General features: G+C 38.0%; 1 protein-coding gene across 1 annotated transcript in view; it reads right to left on the reverse strand.

Moving 5' to 3' along the window:
- LOC139725552 (phosphatidylinositol 3,4,5-trisphosphate 5-phosphatase 1-like) overlaps positions 1-12,415 on the reverse strand; it is a 94,110-nt gene that overhangs the window by 59,954 nt on the left and 21,741 nt on the right. Inside the window, exon 2 of the mRNA XM_071636643.1 lies at positions 9,618-9,684. Within this exon, the coding sequence (XP_071492744.1) occupies positions 9,618-9,684 (67 nt within the window). The remainder of the gene's footprint in view (positions 1-9,617; positions 9,685-12,415) is intronic.

Genomic DNA, 12,415 nt, shown 5'->3' on the forward strand with positions numbered 1-12,415 from the left:
TGCTTGAGAGATGTACAGTACGTCACATTTCATTCAAGACTGCAACGATTCTTCTTTGCCCCATGCAGGTAGCTTCTATTCATTTAAATTGATAGGTGGTACTTGTTGTCCATGCATATATACTCCAGATGGCAGTCCCCCACATAAAAACCATGAACCACATCCACTGTGTCAAAAAAAAAAAAAACTTTGACGAGAAGATAAAAAAATCCACAGTCAAAATCCCACTCTATACAGTGGCATTATCTGTAGGCATTCCCAACGATAGTGCGAATCCATTTATCATTCTTGTCGTGAGACAGCACCCGATTGATTCCAAAGCCGATTCCAGGCTTGGCGCAAGTGCATCCAACTGCAGATTCCGTCACAACGTCATCTGAGTGACTAAGATGAAGAAACTATTTCCTGAGAAAAGGGAAAGCACATGTCGCATTCTTCGCAATGAGAGAGAGAAATAGGAAAGACACCCAGGGAGGAGTGCAGCAAGAGAAAAGTCGAGGCGGTTCGATGGGGAATTACTCGTGACGGCACAAATTGGGCTACTTCGAGCCATCCAAATGTCACGCCTGTTCGAGAGCATCAAGCCTAATCATTTCCAAACTTGAAGACAATACCGGCATGGCCTTTATCTGTCTCAGACAGTCGTGCCTATCCACTATTGTCTTGAACTTACGCCGATGAACAAACATTTGCGCGAAAGATTCAGAAGACATCTACAGACACCCTTCGGAAAGCACCACGGTGATGCCTCTTTCAACCACAATGGAGGGGGCAAACGTGTGCGATGAAGATCATTGCTCGGATTAATGTGCCAAAGAGAACATGAGACTTAGCAGCTGATGCCGCACAGGTCGCTGATTGACAAAGTTGTGACAGAATTCTAGCGCAGAGCGAGTGACTAAGACGCTCCGAAATCCCTGTACCTGTGAAGTGCTCCCGACTTCCACCGTCACACACGGCCAACGTCACAGTCTGTGATCCGTGTTTGAAATCTGGTGGCGTGGTGCGCGCTGGGGGTATTGTAGGTGCGTCACCAGGGCATGGCATACTGTTTGCCAGCGATGCTTTGCGCAAAACAGCCTCTTGGGGGGGTCACCTATCGAGAAACGATTCGATGGTGAGCGAGAATCAAAGCCACGACTGGGAAAAGGGATTCACCTTCTCCGCTAATTCTCTTGTGCCGAGACAAGATGAGAGAGTAGGTAATGAGCAATAAGGTTTGCATTCCTGCCCAAAGGAAAGGGGGAGGGGGGGGGCAGTGTGAGAATGTAGGGCCGGCATGGGGGTGGGGGAGGTGGAAAGAAGCACACTGTGGTTAGTCACGGGAGGGAGTGAAAAAACCCTCTTCGTCGTCGTTGGCAGAGAGCTTGCCATGTCACCACGGCATTGGCACAGAGGGGGAAGAGCAAGAAGAAGGCGATGGATTTGGGGTCTGTTGAGAAGGTCAATCAACATCAAGGGTATTGGAGGGAGCCAGGGGGGAGGGGGAGGGGGATAGGATATTGGAAGGGGTGGGGCAAGGTGTGCTATTGTTTCAGTACTAAAGGAGGGGGAGGATTGGCAGAGTATGGTCTGGATCACAATGGGAGTTCCCCCACTTTTCCCTCTGATGGCACGCTCTCAAAAATGAAGGGGGTCGAAAGGACATTTAATCTGTCTCTCTGTTTCAGTCATGGTAACTATGCACGTAAATGCAAACCACTCGGGGATCCATTCTGCTGAAAAAAAGAAAAAAAAAGCTATCAAAATTGGCTATACAATATATATACTTTTTTTACCACTACATTCTCTTGTCTCCAGACCAATACATTTTAGCAGAGTCATTTTGTTTCTTATTTGCTAGGTGAAATTGTCAAATCCTAAATGCAAGCCATCATAGTATCACTTCAGTTTGAACCTAAACACTTACTCTTCTTTATATTTGGGTCTAAGTATAGCTGAGAAGGACAATTTTTGCACAATGAATTTCACATATATTTTGAATCTGATTGTCAACTTGTTTACATTTATTAACATAGGCTTACATGGGTGAAGGATAGGAAACAAAATATTCATATAAATGTTTGTTTGTTTTTTTATTCTGGTATCTCTTGTTAAGTGTGGATAATAAATTTCCATATGATATTCATCATGTGTGATAAATAATTCCTCATCCTCCCTGACACAAAGCGAAAGTCATGCCGTGAAGTATGTCATACTGAGATCTCAGAATTCTGTCAGTACTTTTTAACACAAAGCTCAAGAGACAGATACTTCTGCATCTTTTATTCAAAACATACCAGTCATGCAGTTGACCACATTAACAAGAATCAAGAAAAAAGTGCAAGTTTACTAAACTTGGTCAAAAAAATTATGAATTCTTCTAGTTTCACATATTTCACAAGACAGTGGTATTAGTAGCCATCATTATGCATAGAAGAATATGTGTCATCACCTCACAACACAAGTCTATGCCAAGGATGTGAATGGTAAGATCATTTTGGAATTAATAACTGAGCAATTGCATTTTCCTCCTAAAGAAAAATTCTTGTTTGCATTAATCATCATTACAAAATTATTCACAACTTTTCATGTGATGAGCAGATTTCCTATAATCTATTTGAATTCACGAAGGGGGGGGGAATCAAATTTAGTGAAGATTTCTGATGAAGCTACCAGCAAAAATGCAACACAATAAAGATTATCACGACCTCCTTGTAATTTGCATCAGGGAATATGATTATGAATGCAAACAGTTTGATGAAAATATGTGAATGTCTTAAATGTCTCAAGTTTCACTTTTTTTTTTCAAATACCACATATTTCTATTAGTTTTGGTCATATTCTTTCTATTACGTTTAATTCGTACACTGAGTGGTGTTACACTTTAAACCTTGACAGTGCAGTAATGGTAGACTCCGCACTGGGATTAGAAACGCAGGGGCTCGAGGGATTGCGACAGTGATAATGCTATCCATGAGACGGGCTTAAAGACCTGACGACGTATTAATGCCGCAGCGCTCCTAGTGTGCAACGTGAAACATGTGGGGAGGAGGCAAATTTAGCCAGTCATTCCAGCATTCCAGAGGCCGGGACAACTTTGAACCTGACACTAAGCTTTAGGCACTGCACGTGTTTCCCCCATCGAGCTTACAAAACGATAGCTCAGAGAGATTGGGGAAGGGGGAGGAGGGGGAGATGCGCAAGGGATGGGGGTGCAGACTTTTGACAGGTGGTGGGGGAAGGGTAAGAATCTTTACCTCATCAGCTCGGGGTACTTTGGGCTCATTCTCATCGGGAAATATCGCGGCACTCAAAATCATGTGACCTTTCCATTCACTATGCAGCTAAAACTTGCAAAGTTACAGCACCGAAAAGGAAAAAAAAAAGGATTGTGAGTTTATGCCACAAAATCTGCATGTGCATGATTGGCAGAACAGTCTGTCGCACACTACCCTTGATCATGACGTAAAAGGAGCCCAGCCAGCTAGCTGCTCATTTCACACGTGGCCACAGGTATAACAGTGGAAGTCATGTGACAAATCTATTTTTTCCTTTTCTGCAGTCAGCACAGTGTGATACTAATAACATCTTTACAGCAGCTTCCACTAGTTCAGAATCTCATTTTTTTTTTTTAAATGACTTGAAAAACTTTGTCTAAGCAATGGGGAAAGGTAAATCTCTTTCACTTATATTTATTTTCTTATTTCATTCCTGCTCACCCTGCAAATTTTTTTCCCCTACAACAATTCAGGCAGATGCAGGAAGAATCATTAAACTTGTCATCGTGATCATACATCAATATTTATGTCAGTAGTACTGGCAGAACTCCAAGTGTCATGTATCATGTGTTCTATCCATAGTGAGATCTGAATAGTGATCAACAATGCTTGGAATGGGTTGGAGAAGAAGCACAAGAATGAGAAAGAATGTATATCAATTAAATGAAGTAGTAGATATAGTAAAGACCAATGTACGGAAAACAGTTATTGCATGAAAGCAAAATCTAGATCGATGAAGTATCCTAATCAAATTCAGCATTGCACATAAGTACCATCCTTGACAAATTTTTGCCCTATCACTTCAAAAACTAAACATGAATTACTTTCATCTATCCCTAAAAGTTATGGGAATGTTGAGATTTTGATGACATGGAAAGGACACACGATATGTTGAGTGCCGTTGAATGTCAAGTACATTGTATGATGTCGGATTTGGGATTCGCTTGCCCAAATCAGAGACTATTTTGAAAGGACTGATAGGAGAATTTTTAATGCCGTGCTTTATAGAAATCCCCTTCTTTCGAGAAACGCAGCCTTGATGCGACTAAATTTAGATCATGTAGATCCATGTCCCTGAACTCTGTAGCACAGATTCACAGAGCTTTGTGTATTCTTGGCTTTTAAATGTTCATGGTTTTGTGTATAACGCTTTAATAGGCCCATATATATCTGACTTCTGATTCGCTCTGGATAACGATCAAAGCTACAGTAGCTTAAACCTTGATGGGGCTTGACTGGACAGATGAAAAGCTTAGAAAAATATAAAATTTATTAAATGGAGATATAACTGATGAAATATGGCTTTCACTGTTCAATATGTTTTTCACAGCAAGGCCTATAGCAATGGAGAATGTCACCGAATACTGAATTCAGCCTGAGAAATATCACTTTATCATTATCATTATTAGTGATTGCAAATGGCAAAAGATAGTTAAATGAGTGAATTAATATTTTGTCCCATCCTGTCTTATATCATATTTGTGACAAGTGTTTGTAAATAAGTACTTCATAACTTTTATGAGTGGTTCACAATATACAAACTTTGCTTTTTAGTGGACCTCTCTATTCTTTTTTTTTCAACTGAAGCATGACTTTGTATCATCTTTTTTGCCAGTATGCGCTCTTATGTTTATCGATTTCATTTATCTATTGCAAAGGCAAATGTTTTTGTTTATGATGTAATACCTGATTTATCTTGTGTTATGTTTTGTTGGGAAAAAGAAGAATGATAATAAAATATATGAACTGAATTGAAATGAATTGAATATATGAATGAATGTATAAATTAATGAATGAAAGAATGAATAAGTAAATGAATAGATAAATGATTAAAAAATGAATGGATACGCTTAGACACATACAACTTGCAAAAATTTCAAAATTTGGGTAGTGATCAGGGAAACGTCTTTTTGATTCAGTGTTCTCACTGTTTTAAAAAAAAAAGTATTTGGGTCATGATTATTTGTGAAGAGCTGACCCGTGCGTGTTATGAATGGTACATGTGTGCTTACTAGTCTACGTCTCAAGGCCTATTCAATATATTGCGGCACGCCAAAGCATGGTGAAAATAGCAAGGAGCAACATTCGTGGTGCATTGTGGGATATAATGTCTCACATTTTATTTTGCAGTTACCATTCTTACTGCACAACTTGGTTTTTTTGCAAAAAAAAACAAACACTAATTTGTGCGATTTGGATCACAACCCAAATCGCGCAAAAAAAAAAGGTATTATTTCTGTTCTCACTGCAAAAAATGTGAAATTTGGGTCGCTATCCTGATCGCGAAACAAGAAACACAATATCTTGAGTGCAATGAGAACAGCACTACAGATGAATAAATCATCTTTGTCATACTCTTTCTTCCCAAAGAAGAGTATGAAAAATGCAGCAATGAAATTAAAGCCATGCTTGTTAACCCGTTGAGGACGAGTCCCGAGTATACTCGGGCAACCGTCTATGAGAAATGCGTGTTGTAGCAAAATCAAACCGTCCTCAACGGGTTAAGAATGTAAAACATACCATCAGCTCATGCTGAGGGAGAAAAAAAAAACCTATTTTGCAGGAAAGTGAAAAGATTATCCAAGGCCAAGGTTGGAATTTCATGTGCACAAGGCCACAGATTATCCAAGGAAACAGTTGGCACTAATTTGATATCTACAAGTACATCTTTCATTTATTCTTTTCCAATGTCCTTGCCTTGCTGTTGCTTTGTATTTCCTGTCTAGCTTTTAACTGATGACACTCATTGCCTTCCCCTCTAATTTACCCACAAATTCTGTTACGAGATAACACGTCCTGGCAGATCACTAGGTTTCAAATTTCACCTGAAACTTCAAACACATTTAGCATTAAAAAAAACACATCCAAATCCTCTGATTATAAAAAAAAATCACTGCAAATGTGATGTTCCCTAAGATTAAATGAAAGAAGTATTAAAGAAGTTATATGTTCCATTTTATAAATACAATGCTTCTAGACGTACTATAAGGTATGCGGGCCCACTTTTGTGGAATAACTTACCAGACAACATTAAAAGTACCATTAGTCTTTCGTCATTTTAAAAGAAAGTATAAACAATTTCTTTTGATTCAGTAATCTCGTTTGACACATGCATGAATGACTTAGATAATATTTTGCTTGCCTAATCACTTGTTTATTGTAATGTTTTGTCATCTGTATAGTCCATTGTATTCTGTAATGTTTTGTTCTGTGATAGTAATTAATAATTGTACCATTTTTAATTGTCAGGGATCAGCCTTTGAAAGGCCTTTATGGCCTATTGTTGATTCCCCCACATGTTATATATTTATTGCATTGCATCTTGCATGATGTAAGTTGCGCTCATGTAATGTTTGTATGTCTTTTTATCTACCCTGTGGAAATAAATGAAATGAAATGAACTGGTACTTGTTTGTGTATGGTTTGCACATAAGAAAAAAAAATTAATCTCCATACCAATGAGAGATATTTCTTTTTTGAATGAATATTAAAGATGACATCATATCATGAATTTGGATAATTACTTAACTTATGTCACTTTCATCACTATAACAAGTTTAAGAAATGTGTCTCTCTTACCCCCTGACTTTCTCTCTTTCACAAATTAAAATAAAGGTTCATGAAAGGAAAAGAGCAAACATTTTCTAACACTATTACTGGCTATATCACAGGAACTTTCCAAGCCGTGTTATTTCTGCATTTCCAAGATACATTATTCATTGGTTCACTAAAGTGACAATGGGTAAAACCAAAGCTGCACCAAGAATAATTCATATGACTCAATCAAATGCTACAAAGTCAGAAATGGAAACATCTATTCAGATAATGATAACACAATGAGAAATACAGCACTAAAATACCAACTACTGTGCTTGTGACTTCAGCTACAAATCTGTGATCTCACTGAACAGCTCCCTCTTGAGTTCACAAATGTAACAGGTTATGGTTGTTATTTGGAATCTGTTCATTTGCATGATGTTTGTGGAGTTCAGTGAAAATTGCAGTTCTCTTTTGTTCTGTACTGTCCTGTACCGTCTTGTAATGATTTGTCTTGTCTCGTTATATCTTTTTTTTTAAAGTCACAAAACAAGTCCTTCAATATTTCAAGCAAGGGAAAAGTATATGATACATGTGAAACCTTACCTATAACCAGCCAGCTCTGCATGGTTTCCATTCATGTTGCAGTAGTACTACAATTGGAGCAATAAACTACCTGTCAATGCTGGGCTGCCCATAGTCATGATTCTAATTCATCCTGGTGTATTCCCACCATGAGTACATTTGTAGTTGATTCAACTTTTCTCTTTTAACCACACACACATACACAACTCTCAAAGGCTGCGTTTATCAACTTTCCCCAGTTTAAACGACTTTCGAAAGCCCTTTCGATAGCCCTTTCCATAGCCCTTTCCATAGCCCTTTCGAAAGCCCTTTCCATAGCCCTTTCGAAAGCCCTGTCCACTCCCTGTACTATTAATGTGCCGCTTGTTTTCGTCGGCTGCGTTTATCAACTGTCGATAGCCCTTTCCATAGCCCTTTCCATAGCCCTTTCGAGAGCCCTTTCCAAAGCCCTGACTGCCTGTACTATTAATGTGCCGCTTGTTTTCTAAGAAGGGACGGCGAAAAGCAATTACCATCATAAAGACATATCTTCCTTTGAGAGTGAGGAGTCATGATACAATGCCACATGAATCAATTGTCTTCCTATCTGAGAGGCAGCTCCAGTTTAGCACATACTTCAAATATTTCTGAGTAGCGGCATGAGACATGGGATCAAAGGGAATGAGACTGTTGTTACTTTATTTCTCAAACCTTGTTGGTGAGAGAAACATCTCCTTGTTCCAAGCATATGTGTGCATTACACACAGCTGTATGTATACACCTGTGTACACGTACTCGTGTGCACTTTATGTGGCGCGCGTCTTTTCAGAAACTGGAAACGCATGGTTGCGCAACCGCAGTATTGGGCGACCTAAAGGGCTTTCAAAACAGCTTTGCATTTATCAACTTCAAAAGGCTTTTACAAACAGGTTTCTGATAACCTGTTTAGGAAACCTGTTTGGATCGTCACAAATTTCGGGCTTTCGAAAAGGCTTTCCTAAAGGGCTTTCAAAACAGCGTTGCGTTTATCAACTCGTGAAAATTCCTTGAAAGCTGTTTGGATAACCTGTTTCTGCCGAGAAAGGAGAGTTGATAAACGCACCCTTTCGTAAAAGGCTTTCCTAAAGGGCTATCAAAACAGCTTTGCGTTTATCAACTCGTAAAAATTCCTTGAAAGCTGTTTGGATAACCTGTTTCTGCCGAGAAAAGGAGTTGATAAACGCACCCAAAGTTCCCTGACCAACATGGCTACTGACACACTAACCATGTGTACACTATAATCTCTAGTCTGCTGTTTGGTAACTAGACTCATTTACAGTCCGTTATTCCAAAGATTCGTAATTCCGAACATGAAAGAACATTTACTATTCAAAAGGTTTGCTAATCTGAAAAAGAAAAAAGTTTGTTACTACGAACGCCCATTAATCCAAAAAACAATTTTTTTTTTCATTCCAAATGTTCATTTGTAAGCACTTTTTTATTCTTTTTCGAATTAACAAACCTTACTTCATTTTCACATTATCAAACCTTCGTGGAATTATGAACCATATTTAATTTTTAGATTAATGAACCTTCATAATGATGAATCATTAACATTTCATTTTCAGACCAACAAACCTATGGAATAACAAACTTTTGGAATAATGTCACAAATATTTGGATTAACAAACCCTATTTCATCTTCAGATTTAAAAAAAAACATAAAGGTATATGGAATAAGTGTTTCTTTAATTGCACACTTTAAGAATAATGAACCTTGTTTCACTTTCAGATTAATGAAACCGCAAAATAATGAAAATTACCCACAGGACACAGGTCTATCATGTTCTGGTAGACAGGCTAAAATTTGTTAACTGGCACATTGACTAATGATTTTATCCATGTAAATATCGTCTGTGCAGGCCATGCCAAATTTTGCACAAAATTGGAGAGCATCATGCACAATTTGTCCAACACATGTTCATACATTCATAATTAGCATAATAAACTCTTCTCCCCTGTTTTTCACATAATACTTTTAATTTTCAGGTTTAAAAAAAAGGTACCAATTTTTGGAAGATAGCCATCAGAAGTAACATTTATTATGTCTAATATATATGTGTCAGTCAACAGATCGCAGCTTATCAACCATGGTAAATAAATTCCATAATCAACCAACTCCCATCCAATGCATATAATTTGTAATCATCTGTTTTGTTTTAAATGTACTACAAAATGGTTGCCATTATGGCAGCAAAGATCTTGTCATGAACTCACCTTCATGAGGAATCCAGTGCCATCAACGTTTGGCACAATTCTGTACTGATATATCCGGCCATCACATCTAGAGAAAATAAGTTTGGGAGAGAGAGAGAGAGAGAGAGAGAGAAGGATAAGTAATTATTCGCCATCAAAAGTCATTCTCCAACATGTCATTAGATCATGTACACACTGCACACCCTATATGGTTATGCCCTCTAGATGGGGCTATACTGATGTCACTGTGAAGTTGATGAGTGTAAGAACCACTGTATGAGAATGCAGGTTGTACACCTACATGTAGATATATAATTCCAATAGAGATATCAGTTTAAAGCTGAAATAAAATCAAGGGGAAAATAAAGGTGCTATGCTTGATGCTTGGCATAAAAGCAAACCAACTGTATTTTACTAGAATCCTGGGTTTTTGAATGGGAGGAATTTAGAAAGCTTTCGTTGTCGGGTTTTGTGTGTGGTGGGGGATGGATTTTATATCACTATTATGGTCATTACTATCATCATCATTCTTTGCTCGAACTCTGCTCAGGGGTTCAATAAATCCAGACTGCACAAACAGTTCCTCTTGCCATAAAAGGAACTACTGGGTATGCAATGCAAATGCACGACTTGTGTCGATTCATGACACCCTCAATCACTATGTGGCCAAATGAACTTCTAAATACATGCTATATTCTACAATAATTATTCTCCTTTTTTCAGATAACTTGCATTTGCCTACAGAAAAAAAAAACAACCTCCTTAACCCCAAGTTTCTGCCAGTGATATCATCTGTCAATCATTGCTTAAGTGTTGATGTGGTTAACAATTTAAGACACTGGAATGCACCTTCCCCTAGACCAAGCAAAACTAGCATGTTTATAGCTTGTTACTGAACTGATTAACAAAAGACAATGAAACATGGAAGTTATGCTTAGTCTACGGGGAGGTGCATTCCAGTGTCTTTTGTTTAACATATTAGTACTTTATCAGTGACTGGCAGAAAATGTCATAGGCAGAGTCTTTGAAATGTTTCTAAAGATAAATAGTGCTATATAAATGCTGTTTCATCATTCATCAAATAGTGAAATTTTAGCATTTGACCATGATCTTTGACCTTGAGCATGTGAGCTCAGTTTCATCCACTCATTAGTAAGCAATTGTGATGTACACATGCCAAGTTTCATGTGCATACCTAACATGGTTTTTATGTAAAATGTAAGCCACAAAATCAATTATGAACAGATGAACAACCTGAAAATATGGTTACAGTTCGTTATTCCAAAGGTTCGTTGTTCCGATGGATCTTTATTCCAAAGGTTCGTTATTCCGAGGGTTCGTTAATCCGAAAATGAAATAAGGTTCGCCATTCCGAAGGTTCGTTAATCCGAAAATGAAATAAGGCTCGTTATTCCGAAGGTTCGTTACGGACCTTATTTCATTTCGGATCAACGAACCTTCGGAATAACGAACCCTATTTCATTTTCGGATTAACAAACCATCGGAATAACAAACCTTATTTAATTTTCGGATAATCGAGCCTTCGGAATAGCGCACCCTATTTCATTTTCGGATTAACAAACCTTCAGAATAACGCCACAAATGTTCGGATTAACGAACCCTTTTTCATTTTCGGATAAACGAACCTCTAGGCATAGGGAATTTGTGTGTTTTGGATTAACGAACCTTCGGAATAACGAACCTTCGGAATAATGAACAGCACCCAAAAATATAATGGCTCTAGCAACACCCTGTGGCTGAGGCATAATAAATATCAAGAAGAAAATCAGTAGAATGAATTAAGATATTAAATTGCAAAGAACATAAACGCAACCAAATTGGATGATCTACTAGTTTTTGTGTTACTTTCTGGTTGAAGTTTAGCTAAATACATTTGTTGAGTCTTTTAATCTGTAACAGTGTAACTGTCATGCATGTTGGGTCTTTGTGATGATACTATGCTCCTTTGAACAATGATTAAAAATTTTTTTATGGCACTTAACAGGAGACTATTGTTTTACACTCCATCAAACAGAAACAAGTAGAACTCAGAGATCTAGAGAGAAGCATACATCATACAAAAGGAACTGCAAAGGATTTGAAGACGGGAAAAATCATACTTTTCAACATTTATTCTTTCCAGATGATATTGTAACCACATCTACACTGTGATATTCCTCCCGGTGGGGGTCACAAAAAAGGGTGTCTTATTTGGAAACGGGGTAGCTTTTTCCAGTACAGGAAGTTATGAAATGTGTATCACACACAGAGATACTTTGACCCACACACACACACTCCGCGTCACACACACTATCTGACATAGGCTTCCCTTGTACAGTTTCATATGCAAGGGAATTTCCCTTTTCTAGTATTAAAGGGGGGTGCTTTCATACAATCATGTTTGCTAATACCAACAGACACTGTAAGATGTTTAATAGATATGACTGCTGGGGTTTACCAGGTAAGTTCCCTTGTATTCTATGCAGATGAGCAACTCTAATTAACAAATTCTTCAGGTTGTTACACTTCTTCTTTATAGTAACAGACAGCAAGATATCTGGTGACGTGATTTTGACGCAGTAGTTCTCTTTATTAACTCTTTATGTGCCACTGTGTAAACCTCCTGTGTGCCACATTATTCTCCGACTACACGTAGGCTTGCATTTGGGGAAAACATTCTGTTTTTAGATCCATGTAACTTTTTATAGATGTATGTTAGACTGGACATGCAAAAAGTAAAGTTGTAGAAAAAATGCTGAGATAGGCTATATGTGAATTTTATGACAAATCTATGATTACTTTTCTTTCAAATGATCAGT

Source organism: Diadema antillarum, unplaced genomic scaffold (assembly GCF_040938485.1).
Source record: "Diadema antillarum isolate AM-2024a unplaced genomic scaffold, OU_Dant_1.0 seq00000049_RagTag, whole genome shotgun sequence".
Taxonomy (NCBI): Eukaryota; Metazoa; Echinodermata; class Echinoidea; order Diadematoida; family Diadematidae; genus Diadema; species Diadema antillarum.